We start from the raw sequence: 17,504 nt of genomic DNA on the forward strand, positions 1-17,504 counted from the left end.
GCCACGCCTGGGTTTTAAACCTCTGCATGAATCCTCCACCACAATCCCATCTCTGACTCCTTCAGCAGGCACTGCTGTAACATGGGGAGCTGTTTCCCAGTTTCCTCCTAGGTAAAAGTTATGCAAAACTTCTGTGGATATGCAAGATAACCATCTTTGCATATGAAGTATAAAGCTATCCTCCTGTTGTTGACATGCAAAGTAACTCTCAATGGCCCTGCTCCCTGTCTTCCATCCTCTATGGAAGCCTGCCTGGGAAAGGGGGAGGTGAGAATAATCTGTATTTTTCTTGGACACCCCAATTTCTGGACCCCATTACAAATCCCCTTTGGTGGGGGGGCTGGCTGTGTCCTGTTAACAGTAATAGTAAATAATAAACTCTGCTTGAAGACCTGAGATTTCCTTGTCTCTGGAGTCCTGAAATGCATAAACTGTGACATTTGCTTTAGTTATCTGTCTTTCTAGGAGTTTGGGCCCTCTTGCCTTGCTCTCTAAAGCAGACTACATTTTCTTATATATATTTTATGTGGCAGTGCCCACAGTGTACTTAATAGTTTGAAATTGTCACAAGTTTTCATTTGGCAGTTATCTTTAAGTTTATTTCACCACCTCTGCTTTAGCATTGCCAAATGTAAATGGTCTAGACTAGACTTTGTATTAAAAAATAACTCCCTCTGGGACAATCCTGGAAATCTTTGGCAGCTGATAGCATCTATCTATGGATACTTCTAGGAGATTAGAATACTTCCTGGTAGGCAGAAATTGTGTCCCCCCTGTGGACAAGATTATGTAAAGGATAAGAGAGCTCAGTGGGTCACATCCATCGAAAAGAATTCAGTCAATAAAAAGAATGGACTATGCATATATTGCATATATGCAACTCAATTACAACCAAGGAAGAGAGGAGCAACAGAAGGTTGCAATATGGCGAGGCTGAAGCATAACAATTTATACTGAGGGAAATGATACAGTCTTAAATGCCTTGCTCTGGAGATAAAAATGGCTCTTTCTGTTACCAAACAAATGGACCCGTGGGGGTGGGGGCGGTGCCCAGATGCTGTTACTGAAATGACACCCCCCTTCCCTGGGGTCCCTCGGTTGTGGGTCCTTTGCCTGCCGCCCTTGAAATTATGGCTCTGAATGACAGAATTTGGTGAAAAGGAAAGGAACTATTTATTCAACAGTTATTCAGGTTTGATTAATGGCTAAAGGTCACCTTTAAAACTCAAAATCCCTTCAAAACAATCACCAGCGCCACACCATCCTGCCTTCCCCCCTTTGCCCAGTCAGGGTACCATCCTTCAGAAGAAAAAGAACAGAAGTCCAGGGCTCGGCTAGGCAGGCCTCCCATGGGTCTCAGCACCATCCACTGTGTCACGGTGATCTCCAGCTCTTAATCCATAACCATGTGGCACCTTCTCCTGGCCCCCTAGCAAGAGTCCTTTCTCCCCTCTTTCTTCCCGCAGGGTCTTCACACTGGTCCCCAGAGTCTTTGTCCCTTTGTCTCTCCTGCAGGCCCCTGTCTCTCCTTTGTCTCCCAGTTACATTCTGTATTAAGTGTTTTTTAGTCTTCCTGATTAGCTTTTGTGATAGGCAAAATAACCCTTTCTTCAAATGAGGAATGAAGCTATGCTGTTATCCTCATTTGACATGCAAAATGATTCTCCGTGGCCCTGTTCAAGGCTTTCATCCCCTATGGCGGCCCGCCCTGGGGTGGGGGAGAATATATTTTTCTTGGACATCCCAATCTCTGGACCCCGTTACAAATACCCTTTGTGGGGGAGGGGGCCCTGGTCGTGCCTCCTTACATTTCTGACAGCCGTTGCTGGTGGGTGAGTGGGTGAATGGGCACCATATAGTTAATGAAGTTATTTTCTGTGGCTGCTTTAGATTCGTTTTGCAGAACTTTCCAGTAGGTTGAGCATTCCTTCTGTTGATCCCTTTTTTTCATCCATTCCATTGCCATGTGTCAGTCCTGCTAAGTAGAGTAGGGCTGAGTATTTGAGGTCATCCTTACCGAAGTCAGGAGTCATTTTCCATTTCTCAGGTATTTAAAGGATTAAAGTTCAAAGCGATCCAAGGCCCCACCGCTCCGCACTGCCAGCTCAGGCGCTGCTTGTCAACGGGATCCGAACGCACCCGGCCTGGCTCTGCACGCTATTGGTACCTGTGCGCAATGCCTCCTGCATCCCGCCCCCACTGCCTGGGCCGGGCCTGGGATTACATATCCTGTCAGAACGTGCGCGCTGCGCCTGCGCTCCCCTCCAGCGTAGGTCTGCGACTACAAATTCCGGCAGGCCTTGCGCTCGGCGCCTGCACTCCCAGCCGGCCGAGGAAAGAGCGAAGGCGTGGAAGGTGTGCCCCAGCTAGCTGAGGAAGCTGTGGCAGCGGCGTCAAGCAACATGGACAACGCAGGGAAGGAGCGTGAGGCAGTCCAGCTAATGGCGGAGGCCGAGAAGCGAGTTAAGGCCTCCCACTCTTTCCTCCGAGGGCTGTTTGGGTGAGCGTCAGACCTCCCGTCCCCTGACGGGATCTCCATTCTGGGTCCCATTCCCGGCCGGGTTCCCCTGACGCGCCCCTCAGAAAGCCGTTAGGGTCTCCAGACCTCACCACAACGCCATCTCCAAAACCCTGGGAGAGCCCCGAGCCCACAGTCCCAACGCACCCTCCAGAGATTCTCTAGGGCCCCCACAGTCCCTCCACCTGTCCCTACTCCCCTATCCCTCGCCCCCGCGCTCTCCGTGTCCCTTTCGCACGGCGCTATACCTGCGTTGGCGCGGGGGTCCCACTGCCTTACGGAACCGCCGCAGCCCCGGGTGTGCGTTGGCTCTACCAGCAGCGGCGAGACTGATTTGTTCATTTCGCCAAGATTGAACCGCGGTAGCTAAGGAGGCATTTGTCAGGTCGGCGTGTAGCAGCCGGGAAAAGCCTGAGGGGCGGGTCCTGGGACCCTGGGCGCCCGCATTTAAGGAATGTCCGGTTGAATCCTGCGCCCCACGGAGGAATGGATGTTTCTCAGTGCCCCCATCCCAGCATCCGTGTGCCCATTTGCTTTGCTCCAAGTATACATTTAATAAATACTCGTTAGACGTTTTATAGCATAGTATTTTTCCTTCACCAGGGATTAATGAATAGCCGGGGCCTCCTGTTTCACCAAGGATAGCGCAGTTCCTTTTTAAGCCTGCGTCTTTTGGGAATAACTTTAATTTCTTGTAATTCTTCCATGCTGTTACAGTGAAAGGTCTTAAATTCGGACTTTCCAAAAAACAAAGCCTGCAATGGCAGTTCTTGGAAGAATTATGGGTATTTGAGTATGTGAATGATTCAGCTGTTTAGGATTTAGAGGGGCAGAAATTTCGTGTTATTTTTTTTTTTCTTTTGAAAATGAAAGATCCTCTGCCGACACCAAGAGCATATATATATATGTTTATTTATTTCTTGAGAAGGACAAGTGGCCCAAACTTAGCCGTTGTATTATTGGACGGGGTTTTATTTTTGTACAAAAGCAGTTTGTAATCTGCCTATTTTTCCAGCTTCATTCTTTTGGTTATAATACTTTACCATTGTTAACACATCTCCGGGAGCTGCTTAAAGGCAGGTTTCACGCAATGCACAGCAGTGTGGGATACAAAGATATATGAAGGTAAGGATTCCTGTCCTCAAGAACCTTTTAGAGGGCGTTTATCCCAGTTGGGTTCTAAATTTCTTATGTGATGTTTAGTTTGAAATACAACGATTTCTAAGTTTGTTCCCCTTTAGAAGTCACCACAGTACATAAGGAACACTGCCTAATACTTGATGACAATACCCAACAGTAGCTCCTTTCTCTGATTCAGAAAATGTTTAAAATTTATTTAGATAAAATTTAATGTCATGGGACCTAATGCCAGGACATGATTTGATGTCACAGCGTATTTCAAGCCAGGATGTCCTTCCCTGGATGATAAGTTGTGATTGGCAGAAGAAAAGAGCATTACAGCACTTGATGCTGTTTCAGGGAAGCACATTGCTTTATTTTGAAGAAGTGTTGCATTATTATTATTACGTACGTGTGTGTGTGTGTGTGTATGTGTATGTGTGTGTAACTAGGCCAAATCTTGTCATTTATCCTAAAAGAATTTTGAAAAGCTTTTTTGTTTTGAAAGAAACATCCTTTTTTCCTAAGATTGATTGACTGACTGATTGATTTTTAGAGAAAGGAAGGGAGGGAGAAAGAGAGAGAGAGAGAGAGAAACATCAATGTGTGGTTGCATCTTGCACAGCCCCTACTGGGGACCTGGCCTGCAACCCAGGCATGTGCCCTGCCTGGGAATTGAACCAGTGACCCTTTGGTGCACAGTCTGGTGCTCAATCCACTGAGCCACACCAGTGGCTCTTTTTTTCTTTGGCTGTTGATCACATATTTCACTGATAGGCCATGTAGGGAGACTTTCATCTTCACCTTTCACATTCAGTTTGTACCATCCTAGGTCTGACTGGATACAGCAGTTCAGTTTATTATCCTAGTTTTGGGTGCTTGGGGCCAGTGGCTTAGGCTTTCTGTCCCTCGGTTTCCTCTACTGTAACAGCGGGTAATAATAGTACATCTCAAGTTAGTAAGAGTTCAATGACTTTTTGTTCGTAAAACATTTAGACCTGTTGGAAATAATTAGCATATCCTTCAAACTGATCAGCCCTAGCTACTTATCAAGGAAGCAGAGAGCCAGACAGATTAAGTGATTTTGCCAATATTTTAGACCTAAATACCTTTGCAGCTGGATCATTGGTCTTCTAATGAAATAAAATATTTGAAAGAGCTCTGTACCATATAAGTATTATTTATATTATAGAGGACTGCATTATTTTCAGTAATTCTCGGTTCCAGGAAAGCTTAGAGAAGAAGAATACTCAAGAGTTCTGTGAGTTTTAATGGTAGTGTATAATTATTTGAAGCCAAAAAACCAGGCCTAGTTTCTCTCCCTGTTACAATAGGAAGACAGATTCTGTATTAATTTTAAATATTTAGAATCTTACATTATATTTGGCATTATTTGCATACATCATCATCCTTCTTGGCTGGAACATGTTATTCCACATTACTTTTCTTCCCTTAGCTATAGAATTTTCCCAGGTACTTGTTTTCCTTTGTTTAAATCATAGTGTAGTTCTCCATGTCAGACTCCTGAATTAACAAAACATACAAAGTGACGTGAGTATCATCAGTATCATTTGATCCTGTATATTTAAGAGCTGAGCAGCTAGTTTTTAAAGGGAACAGGTGATGCTGTTTTGCAGATGTGGCAGCCATTAAAATATGCTCAACATTGTGCAGATATTTTTCATCATGGACTCAAGTCTTAACTGCAGATTAAAACCTATTAGGAGTTCATCTTCACTCAGTGTTTATCTACCACCCACAATGATTTTGTGGCAATACTGTGTCCTTACAACTGTTCCCTAACTCTTTTTTGTAGCATTCAGTAAAATTAGATGGAAATATGCATGTATGTTCCCAAGAAAAAGTCAGTCGTGTATTCTTTTAGGTGTAAGGTACGAGTCCCATGCTTGTTTTAGAAATGTCAAGTGTTCTTTCCCCACATCCCCCCATAGGACAAGAGATGCCAAGGAGACTCAGCCTTCACAGGAAACCACTGTTAGACTGTTAGTGTTGTTCTGTGTTCCCTCTTGACTGCCAGTTAAGCAGTGATGTGTTTTTGTAGTTGTGGAATTAAATTAAAACTCACTTTTCTGAATGAGTTCACATACTGTAGCAAAACTATCAGCAAACAGGTAGTGTTTTCATTTCATGTGTTTACAGAAGTGAGCTATTGAATTTGGTACTTGATTTCAAATTCCAATTTAGAATCTTAGTGATTGTTTAGTATGATCTCTTAATGAACTGCTTGGTATCACCTGGGTTTGACAGTAAGCTAGTTTTGAGTGGCTAAGACCTCTCATTATTCTCTCAGTCTTGTTACCAGGAGACCAGGTTGGGAATAGTTTACACAGTGCACATAAAAGAGAGTTGGCTACTTAAGAATGACAGTGGGAAGACCTTCTGGATGGTAAATGCTTTCTTCTCTTGCTTTTGAATGTTCCCCAATTTCAAAGCTTATAAAAGAGACATAAATCTGGCAATGTCGAAGTACATTTAATGAAATAACCCTGTTGGGTTATTTTGAAATAATTACAAGCCTATAATTTCTTAATCTATTTGTGCAAATAGGGGGTAATTCTTTTTTTTTTAAAAGATTTTATTTATTTATTTTTAGAGAGGGGAAGAGAGGGAGAGAAACATCAATGTGTGGTGGCATCTTGCGTGCCCAGCACTGGGGACCTGGCCTGCAACCCAGGCATGCGCTCTACACTGGGAATCGAACTGGCAACCCCTTGATTCTCAGGCTGGCATTCAATCCAATGAGCCACACCAGCTAGGGCTGGAGAATTCTTAATCATTGTATACCATTAATTATCAGTATTCTTTACTCAGCTTTGTTTTGACAAAGATTTTAATTTTTTCTAAAATAAGGTGGGGATTTGTGATACTATTTTTGAGGAATTTAGGTCTTCCTGAATTACAATAGATATTCAAATGCAGATAGAACTTTTAAAAAAGTCCTTAGCTCACATTCAGTTAGAGAGTATATTATTCCTTATGTACTAATATAAGAAATAGAATAACATATATTGGGTAGCAATTTTACATATTATATAATACATATTTTATATGAACTATAGTAGCAAATATAACTCTGATTCTCTCATTTACTAATTTGGTGACCCTGGCCAAGTAAATTATACCTAAAACTTGGGACTTGGGGGATTTTTATTTTTTTCAGTCTTCAAATGTTCAGAGGTAAATAGTCTACTTTTCAGAATTGTAAAGATTGAATGAGGTGTCAGAATGCTTGTTAAGTTGCACAGAGCTATATTACTATTAGTTATAGTTATTTGGTTTTCAAATTACAGTGTAAAGTTACAATTTGTATATCAAATAATAAACTGTTACCAGATTCTTCTTTTTCTGTTTGCATTTTTGCAGTGTTCACCATTTATTCTCTCATTTTTGTGAGCCCTGTGAGATGCAGACTTGTTTAGAAAAGGTAGGGTGACCCAGCGGTGGTATGTGGCTCTAGAATGTAGGTTCCTGGGGAGTCTGTCTTATTTTATTGCTGTGGCACACCTCACTGTGGTGAGCAAGGGAGCATCCTGGAAAGAAGTCACTCACACATAATTGTGTCTTTCCACAATTCCAGGTTAATTAGGGGAGAACTCCACAGTAAGCCAATAGAGTCACATTCAGATTATACACAGAGGGGGAGCTTATGTGATAGAAGTGAGCTGAGCAAGGTCTGGCATGAAGAAGAGAGCTGGCCATCAGTCTCAAGCCAGGTAGCTACAGTGATGGCATGTTTCCACTGGAGTGGAAGCCTGGTAGGGCTCTGAGCATGACGCATAGTGTAGCTAAGCTCAAGTGCTGGGTGGTCAGAGCTCTGAGTTTGTATAGCCCACAAAGGGTGGAGGTCCCACTTATATCAGCGTCCAGATGGAGCCCTTATCCAAATGTACAGACCTGAGGTTTTGGGTATTTCTGGCCCCTCCTAATAGTATTCCTGTTACAGCTCATTACCTCAGTCTTGACATGGCACTTGACATAACTGTTGTAGCTGACAGTGACTCCATTATTGAATTGCCAAAGATGTCCAAAATGTCCACTCTGTGTTGCTCTATATGCTTACCCAGCACATATTACGCAGTAGTCACTTGGTGAATATTGGTGAAGAGAATGCATGTGTGAATGCTAATACAAATGCTGATTTTTTAAAATTCTTTTGACTAGTTTTCAAAAGCAAAGGAAACAACATGAAGGAGAGTTCATGTCACTTCTATGTTTTACTTAAATATTTGTTTATTATAAATGTAATAGCTACATATGGTAGAAAAAGGCAAGGAATACAGAAAGATTTCAGTTGAGAAGTAAAATTGTCCCCAAATATTCCCTCCTAAATATTACTCCTTAGAAGTGACTGTTTTTAAATCTTTTTAATTCTTCTGATGAATTACCACCATAATTCTAAATAACTTTAGAATACTTATACAATCTGATTAATTTTAGAGAGTATTTATTGATTCTGCCAAAAATAATTAATTTAGCATAGCTTACATGGCCTTGAATTTTCTCCTTTACTTCCTGATTTTATTTAGTTAATTATTAATATATAACTATTACCTTTTATATGTAAGTTACATTTAAACCTGTAACTGTACTTTAAAAAATTTTAAAGTATTTTCCTATTTCAGTGGGTGATAGAGTGGCCATGAAGATATTGTTCAAACTCGGATATTTTTGAGGTATTGAGAAAATAGATTTAAACCAAGAGTGTTCATACAACCAAGAGTCAGAATCATCCTAGTTATAGGAGACTTTATAATCTATTTTTATGCTTTCATTTTGTGTTTATTTGATTAGATGATAAAATCAGTTAGGCTTTTGCACCTTCAAAATTATTTCAGTCACTGATAGAGTTCACAGTAAGGAAACTTTGTAAGAGAATTTCATATGTTAGCCATTCCTGTGTTTAAATGAAACATTTTAAGAATGGTATTTCATTAAAGTCTAACAAATTAATAGTCAATTCTTTCTTGGATTCAAGTATATTTTTCATGGTAAGGAAGCATCTTTTAATTCCTGTTTTAATGGATGTTTTTATTGGGGATTGAATGAAGAGTTATAATTTGAAGGCCTTTTCAATATCTGTAGAGATAAATGTGATTTTTCTCTTTTGTTATTAATATGTTAATTCATAGATTTCCTCATACTGAACTGTTCCTGCATTCCTTGAATAAACCCTCTGGATTATAATGTATTTTTTTAATGGGCTATTGGATTCTGCATTTATTTCTGATTCTTTTATTTCTAATTCTTTTGCATATAGACTTTATCAGATTGAACTATTGATGTTACAAATGCCTCATAAAAAGAATTTGAAGTTTTTCTTTTTCCTATGCTCTTGTCTTTGTAAGTATGTAAATCAAAATTAATTTTAGTTAGTAATAAAGAATAAAAAACATTGAGCAAAAGGAGCCACAGACTGTTAGTCACAGATTCATGTAGCAACCTAAATTGTGCTCTGTCAAGACCTAGAGGAAGGTGAGACTTGTTCATTAATGGTCCGTGTGCACTTGAGAAGAAGGTAGTTTCCTCTTATCAGAGTGTATGTCTTGATAGAGGTACATAAGATCTAGTTATTGATTATGTTGTCTACGTCTTCCATGTTTGTGTTTATTTTTTGCTCAGTTGAACTCCTTTGGACTAAAAGGATATATTGCTGACTCCTTTTATAAGTGCATTTCAGTTTGTCTTGCATCTCTTTTTTAAATTATATTTTATTGATTAGCTATTAGAGTTACCCTCATTTTTTCTCCCATTGCCCCTCTGCCACTCAGCATCCCCCATTCCCTCAGGCAGTCCCCTCACCATTGTTCATGTCCATTGGTCATATATATAAGTTCTTTGGCTACTCCATTTCCTATACTGTACTTTGCATCCCCATGGCTATTCTGTAACTGCCTCTTTGTACTTCTTAATCCTCTCACCTTTTCACCCACCCCCACCAAACTCCCTCACGTTCTGTCTCTGCTTTTCTTGTTTGGTTAATTTGTTTTCTAAATTCAGTTGTTGGTTGATTTGTATTTTTTTGCCATTTTACTGTTCATAGTTTTGATCTTTTTCTTAAATAAGTCTCTAACATTTCATATAATAATAGTTTTGTGATGATGAACTTCTTTATTTTTTTCTTGTCTTGGAAGTTCTTTATCTGCCCTTCAATTATAAATGATAGCTTTGCTGGGTAGAGCAATCTTGGCTGGAGGTATCTGCTTTTCATGACTGAATATTTCATGCCAATCCTTCTTCCTGGAAAGTCTTTTTTGAGAAATCAACTGACGGTCTTACTCCTCTGTAGGTAACTAACTTTTCTTGTTGCTTCTAAGATACTCTCTTTATCTTTAACCTTTGGCATTTTAATTATGATGTGTCTTGAAGTAGGCCTCTTTGCATCCATCTTGTTTGGGACTCTGTGTGCTTCCTGGACTTGCATGTCTATTTCCTTCATCAAATTAGGGAATTTTTCTTTCATTATTTTTTTCAAATATATTTCCAGTTTCTTACTCTTTCTCATTTCCTCTTGGTACGCCTATAATGTGAATGTTGGAATCCTTGAGGTTGTCCTAGAGGATGCTTATACTATCCTCATTTTTTGGATTTTTTTCTTCTTGTTATTCTGATTGGTTGTTTTTGCTTCCTTATGTTCTATATCATTGGTTTGAATCTTGGTTTCATCCATTCTGTTGTTTCCCAGTAAATTGTTCTTCATTTCCAGTTGTTCATCCCAACTGGATATATTTCAGTTAGTATATCTTTCATTTCTGACTGGATCTTTTTTATGCTGCTAAAGTCCTCACTAAGTTCCTTGAGCATCCTTATAACCAGTGCTTTGAACTCTACATCTGATAGATTGCTTATTTCCATTTCGTTTGGCTCGTTCTCTGGAGTTTTGATCTGTTTTTTCATTTGGGTCATGTTTGTCTTCTCATTCTGGCAGCCTCCCTGTGTTTGTTTCTATGTATTGGGTAGAGCTTCTTTGACTCTGTCTTGGTAGTGTGGCCTAATGTAGTAGGTGTTCGGTAGGGTCCAGTGGCATAGCCTCCCCTTTCACCCAAGCTGGGTACTTCAGGTGTGCCCTTTGTGTGCGCTGAGTACACCCTCCTCTTGTACTTGAGCCTTGGTTGCTGTTGGCAGATGAATGGGAGGGATTTAGCTAGGCCAGTCAGCTGCAAGGATTGGCTGTGACCACTTTACCACCAACCTCTGCCCTCTGTGGAGAATCATCTGTGCAGGGGCAGGGTGGTGGTGCTCCAATGTGGTCTGTAGCTGTCCACTGGGTGTGCTGGCCCTGGGATTCCCTGAGTGGTTCAAGTCAAGGTCAGTCCCCACCTGGGGCCACGTTGCCTGAGCTATAAAGCAATCTGAGATGTCTGCTACTTGTGCTAGGCTTGGCGATTTCCCAGGTGAAGCCAAGCTGTGAGTCTAGGCTAGCTGTGGCTAGTGCCCACCCTGGGGCTCATTGAGGCCAGCTGTTGCTTATTTGATAAAGGATTTAGGAAATTGTTAAGCTTGAGCCAGGACCAGCCATTCATATGGAAAAGCAGCTTGGTAGGGCCTGGAAGTTGGGTTGGGCAGAGTCTCTGGGGTTCTCCAAAGTGGGTCAAATAGTGTTAGCCAGGTTGATGGAGTCTTAGATATGGCATCAGCTTGCCAGCTCTGTGGTTGAAGGGTGTAGAAGAGAGACATTGGCCTCTGCTAGCCAGACTCTTCAGTTTCTCCCTGTACCTCTGGTGCCTTTCAAGCTGCTATGCTGGGGCTGTTGCTCAAAGGGAGTGAGTGTGAGTAGGTGAGTCCATGTGTGGGTTCGTTAAGAAGAACTGCTTGGGGCTCCAGTTGTTTCTTCCACTGACTCAATCACGGCTGTTTATTGCAGCCAGAAGTTATGGGGACTTATCTTCCTGGCCCTGGAACCCTGGGCTGGGGGGCCTGATGTGGTGCTGGGATTCCTTGACCCCAAGATATCCCTCCTGAATTTTTTTCCACCACATGTGGGTGAATGACCAGCTCATTCCGCATCTGAGCTCCTCCTACCAGTCTGGATGAATTTGTTTTCTTTAATTCTGTAGTAGTCAGACTTCCATTCAGCTCAATTTCCAATGGTTCTGCGTGATGATTGTTCTGTATTTTAGTTGGGATTTTGATGTGGTTTTGCAAAGAGGTGAGCTGTGTCTGCCTATGCCACCATTTGACAGAAAGTCTGCCTGCATCTCGTGTAATTTCTGCTTTATAAAGGTGGCCACTATGTTTTGGCACATAGATATTCACAACTAATGTAATTTCATTATTGATTGTATCTTTAGCATTATGAAGTAGATTTCTTTATCTCATTTGAAACTTTTGAGCCCAAATTCTACCTTGTCTAATACCAGGGTAATAGTCCCTGCTTTCTTTTTTGTGTGTACCTGCTTTAGGACTGTATTTTGTAAGAGGGTTGTATATTCTGCCTGTTGGTATTGACCTGTGCTGCCTGTCTCTGGGAGGAATGTACTACCTCTTCTCATTGCACGTCTTGTTCAGTGACTGTCTTTGACTGAGGGAATGAGAATGGAACAGATGCATTCTGTCTCTGAGTAGAAGCTGCAGGGGCCACCCATGTTTCCGTGATGGTTCCCCGGCCCCCGTGTCTTAAGAAGAGTACATTTTAGATAACGGCTGCATTCCAGGATAGAGAAAGATGACCCATGAAAAAGAAACTATCAGGTATAACCAGTCTGCAATAATAATAGGTAAAGTGAACAACAGGGAAGCCCTTTGGGAGATTTTAGGGTTGTTGGAACAAATCTAACAAAAGTTGGTTAATATATTTGATATACTTTTGACCATCTTTTTATCTTTGGCCTTTCAGAATATCTTTATTTTAGTTGTAGCTCTGCTGTTTGAGCACAGAGTTGGTTTTTATTTTGTGAACAAATAAAAATCTTCAGCCCATTTACATTATTAGTTTGACTGGTATATGACTGGTTTTAAATTATGTCTTCCTACTTTGTTATATTTATTATGTATTATGTTTTATTTGCAATTTCTCATGTGATCTCTTTGCTTTTTACTTAGTAGGAAATTTTATAATTAATGTTCTGTGGGTTACTTTTATTTTATTTATAATTAAATAATTTATTTTTAGAGAGGGGGAAGGGAGGCAAAAGGAGAAGGAGAGAAACACTGATGCAAGAGAGAAATATTGATCTTGCCTCTTGTATGTACCCCAACCAGGACTGAACCTGCACCCTAGGCATGTGCCCTGATTGGGAATCAAACCTGTGCCCTTTTGTTTTGCAGGCTGACGCCCAGCCAACTGAGCCACACTAGTCAGTGCTGGTTACTTTTATACTATGAATCTTTTGAAATATGCTTAGCTTTTCCTTACTTAGGCATCTAGTATTTTGTCTGTTTATTCTGAAAAACATTCATTATCTATGTGCCAATCTGTGAGCATTTTCTCCTTCCTTCTTTCTTTTTATCCTCACCCAAGTACATTTGTTTTTTATCATTTTGGGGGGTGGGGGAGAAATTGATCAGTTACCTTCTCATACACACCCCAACCAGGATTGAACCTGCAACTGGGCCATATACCCTGACCAGTAATCAAACCTGTGACCTTTTGGTCCACAGGATGACGCCCCAGCCAATGGAGCCACCCCAGCCAGGGCTGTACTTTCTCCAGGGTATGAGTGTAGGATGAGGGGAAGATGGTTATTTGTACTTTATCAAAACAGATGTTTCATGTTATTCATTTGCACATGTCCTTATGTTTTTTAGTCTTAAATCTCTAATAAAACATACTCAGCACTGCCACTATCAGTCTTTACTGATGTTTCCTAGTCATCTCTTAGTTGGAAGTTAGTGCAATATTCCTTAAGTTTTTTTTTTTTAAAGATTTTATTTATTGTTAGACAGGGAGAATGAGAGGGAGAGGAACGTCAATGTGTGGTTGCCTCTCGCACACCCCCTGCTCCCCAGGCTTGTTCCCTGACTGGGAATCAAACAGGTGACCATTTGGTTCGCAGGCCAGCGCTCAGTCCATTGAGCCACCAGCCAGGGAAATAATCCTTCAGTTCTTACAGCTATCCATGGTACATAATGGATGACTTGGCTGACTGTATAATCTGGCTCATACTCTATCTACCTGAGTTTCTTGAAAAATGGTCATACTCTATCTACCTGAGTTTCTTGAAAAATGGTCCTCTGTTGTCTTGCTTTGTATGTTGCTGTTGTAGTCTGCTATTAACTGGATATTCTTATTTTTGTAAGAGACTTTGTCTTTTTGCTGGTAAGACCAGAGGCCTCCTTTACCTATGGGGTTGGCCAAAAAGTCCTTTAAAAGACACATATTTCATTTTCACTGATAACTTTATTGATTTGGATATTTTGAATATGTCAGCTGTCTGCTGCTATTGGCTTCTAGTGGGTAGGGGCCGGGGTGCTGCTAAGTATCTCCCAATGCATAAGACAGCCCCACAGCAAAGAGTTATTTGGCTGAAATGTCAGTAGTACCAAGAAACTTTGCAAACCGTTTTTGACATGTTCAGTCAGTCACAGCACTTTCTCCATATACTGCACAAATCTTTTCTTTGCTTTTCAGTTGCATTTTTATCTTTTTTGAAATAATAAAGTATAATATGCCTAAATGTTGCATATCTTCTATAGCCTTCAATACTAAAATGATTACAGAAAAATTCACCAATTCTGATGTTTTTATTTTTTAGTGCATGCTGATATGACAGCTGTCACAACACAGTCAAACAAAATTTTTTCAAATGAACTTAAAGACAACTAATCACTCACTGCTAAAGCCATCGTATGAAAAACTTAATGAATCTTTGGCTAACCTAATATAAACTGGAATAGTCCGAGGTTCTTAAACTATTCTGGGTCACTTTTCCCAGTATATGGTAGGTCTGTTACAGAACCCTACCTATACTGTTCTGGAAGAGCTGTGGGGTCTGATGCCCTGCTGCCAAGAAGTGTGGATCCCAGTGCAAGAGTTTGATGAAAAAGGAAAAGGGTGATTTATTTAAAGGTTATACAGAGTCAGAGTGATTGCGGATTTCTGCTAAGTCCCATTCACTTTTAAAACACCCAAAAACAAATAATCCTGCCTCCTTTTGCCAAACTAGACCAGTTTCAGAATTACACCACTCAGAGGTACCTTCTTTTAGAAAAGCAGAATTCTGTGGCTCATTCCAGGAATCACCCACTAATCCGTGTTTGTTTAGGCAGGTCCTCGCAATTCCCAGCACCATCAACCGTGCTGCTGTGTTCTCCAGGCACGTTTCTGAGCAGGTCTCCTCTTTCTTACTCCAGCTCTTAATCCAAAACCGCGTGGCACCTCACACACCAGACCTCTTAGTAGACAGGGAGGGGCCCTTCTACATCCTTTCAAACTGCATGGCTGCTACCCCCATGGCTGTGCTTTCCATGACTGCCCACCCTTATTTGAAATCCTGACCCGGAGCTTCCTACATGACCTCAAACTGGGCACTGAATGTTCTGAAAGTCATGTAGATCTTTTACCCGGGTGGCAGCACAACTTCCCTTCAGGAAAGATTCGCTATAATTATCCAAAGTATCTTAAGCCCTATCACCTGCTCTCCCTTTCCCCAACCAAGGGCTGCAGGTGATATGCTCTATTTCAGGGTCCCTTCATTTTGCACCCAATTTCAGGCCCTTTCAGTATTTAGATTCAGATCTTCATTCATATCTGGAAATATTTCTGAGATTGTAACTTTAAATATTGTTTCATTATTTTCCCTCTTCTCAGGGACTCCAATTGCATGGCTTTGCCTATCCTTTATATCATTTATTTTTTTCTGATCCTGTGTCCTCCTTTATTTAATTTTTATTTTCTTGGCTGTTTTTGTTTTTCTCTTTAGTATCAGTAGAATTTGTTCTCCCTTTAAGTATGTCATAACTAAAATTTCTGAGATGATTTGGTCTTTTTCTTTCTTTCCTTCTAGAATTTGAAACAAGTTTATTGTTTTATTTTTTGTGTGCATGTAGGAGATGAGTAACTTAACCTCTTTTCTCTATACTCATAGCTTTTCCAGTTGGGGCCCTGCAAATTAGACCAACAAAATACATATTAACAAAAAAGTTTATTAAACATGTGCAGTGATGAATCAGAAGCGTGGTTAGAACTTTGGCTTTATAACATCTTAAAGAACAATACATTTATAGAGAGTATCAAGACACAGTTTTTCGCTTCCAAGAGCAGCAAATTGAGAAACAAATGGAGTAAGGTTTGTTAGTGCAGGTTCATCTTGGTTCCAATTGTACCAACTTTTCATTGTTTTCACAGCCATAAATCTTGAATGGGAGAAGGGATTTATGGAAGTTTCTCATGTCTCAGAAGTTTCTGCTTTCAGTCAGATAGAGGAAGTTCTGAGAGAGATTCTTTTTGCATCTGCAGATTCTCTTTCGACTTCAGCTCACAATAATCCTTGTATCAAAGTGGCATATTTTGGAGTGGCCTACCATGGTACATGCAATGTGGTTCATTCCAAGTTTTGAATTTCTGACTTACGATGTAGTTTCACACTGGTTAATGTTTATTTAGTAATATTTAAGTTATACAGGAGTGTTTTCCTCTGCCTTGTGGTGGTTTGGGGGAACATTTTTCTCATTACAGTGTTTTTATTGCTGTATATGTAGTGACTTGGTATGGACACTGCTTGTTTTTTTCTATTTAGAGTGTATTAGTTTCTTGGGCCTACAATAGCATGCATTTCTGTGATGGAAGAGGGGTTTGGGTGGCTCACAAATTTCTTAGTCTGAATGTTCTCTTCTATCAGTACTGTTAAGGGAGATTTCTTTAATGCATAGTGCCATGGAGTGGTGGGTAGGGGGTGTGACACTCAGTTCTGTGATCCTCAGATCTTTGTTTCAATAAGACTCTTAGTTTATTTCCATCATGTGCTTTCTTTCCTTTTACTACCAAGTTTCCACAGAGCTTCCTTCTCCTCTCTGAGAAGTAGTGTCTTCTGGAGACTGCCGCCTGTGGCCAAGACACCCTCCTAGTTCCCCAGTTCTAGTGCTCTGGCCTTTTTGGTCTCACACCTGGCCTCAGTGTTCCCCTACTCTGTGTGGTCCATCCTTGTTGGGGGTTACTGTGAACTGCCATTGCTAGGACCTTATGCAACCATCTTGTGTCCAGGTATGCCTCCTGGCTTTCAGCTGAGACTGTCTCTGGCGTTGCCAGTTTTGGGTTTTTATTTCTCCAATTATATTTAAATGAAATCTTTTCCTAGTTTTGCTGTCAGAATGGATTATGGCTGGTTGTGTTTGCTGCTTATTTATCAGTATGAGTTCTGGAGAATGTGTGGACAAATTTGTATTTAGGTAACCGCCATTATCCTATGGGTATTGCAAGTCTTACCAGTATTTTTTAAAGATTGAGATTCAATTACTGAATTTTTGTAGAATTTGGAATTTAAAACCTTCTCTTGGCAAATCATATAATGTGTGGTAGTCATTTCTGAGTTAATCATATAATTACTATTCTTAGCTTTCTTGTGTAAAGTATCTGGGTTTTGTTTTATTAATAGGTCCAATCTATACATATCTCCCCTCTATAAGAAAGGTGAACCCCCATATCAATTTGAGACACTGGCACTATTACCAAAATAAAGTCCAACTAATTTTCTTTGCCATACATGTCCTCTTAAACTTTATTTCAGGAAATTATGTTTAAATAGAGATACTTTTGTCAGATATTCCTCAAATGTCTCAGATTGTTTCCTGTGTCTGAGAATCTATGATGATTTTTTCTCTAAAATAAAGTGAAAAGTTCCCAGAAAATTGAATCCCAGGGTTCAGGCCAGAGCACTGAGACTATATTGGTCGGTAAAGTCATGGTCTCCCT

The 17,504-nt window shown here is 40.5% G+C and overlaps 1 protein-coding gene across 1 annotated transcript in view; it reads left to right on the plus strand.

Moving 5' to 3' along the window:
* The first annotated feature begins 2,325 nt into the window (after positions 1-2,325).
* The window catches only part of NAPB (NSF attachment protein beta), a 51,564-nt gene continuing 36,385 nt past the window's right edge, over positions 2,326-17,504 (plus strand). Inside the window, exon 1 of the mRNA XM_054572896.1 lies at positions 2,326-2,500. Coding sequence (XP_054428871.1) covers positions 2,403-2,500 — 98 coding nt within the window. The 5' untranslated portion in view covers positions 2,326-2,402. The remainder of the gene's footprint in view (positions 2,501-17,504) is intronic.

The sequence above is a fragment of the Pteronotus mesoamericanus genome, unplaced genomic scaffold, assembly GCF_021234165.1.
Source record: "Pteronotus mesoamericanus isolate MK-2021 breed Mesoamerican mustached bat unplaced genomic scaffold, CSHL_Meso_final contig_245, whole genome shotgun sequence".
Lineage (NCBI taxonomy): Eukaryota > Metazoa > Chordata > Mammalia > Chiroptera > Mormoopidae > Pteronotus > Pteronotus mesoamericanus.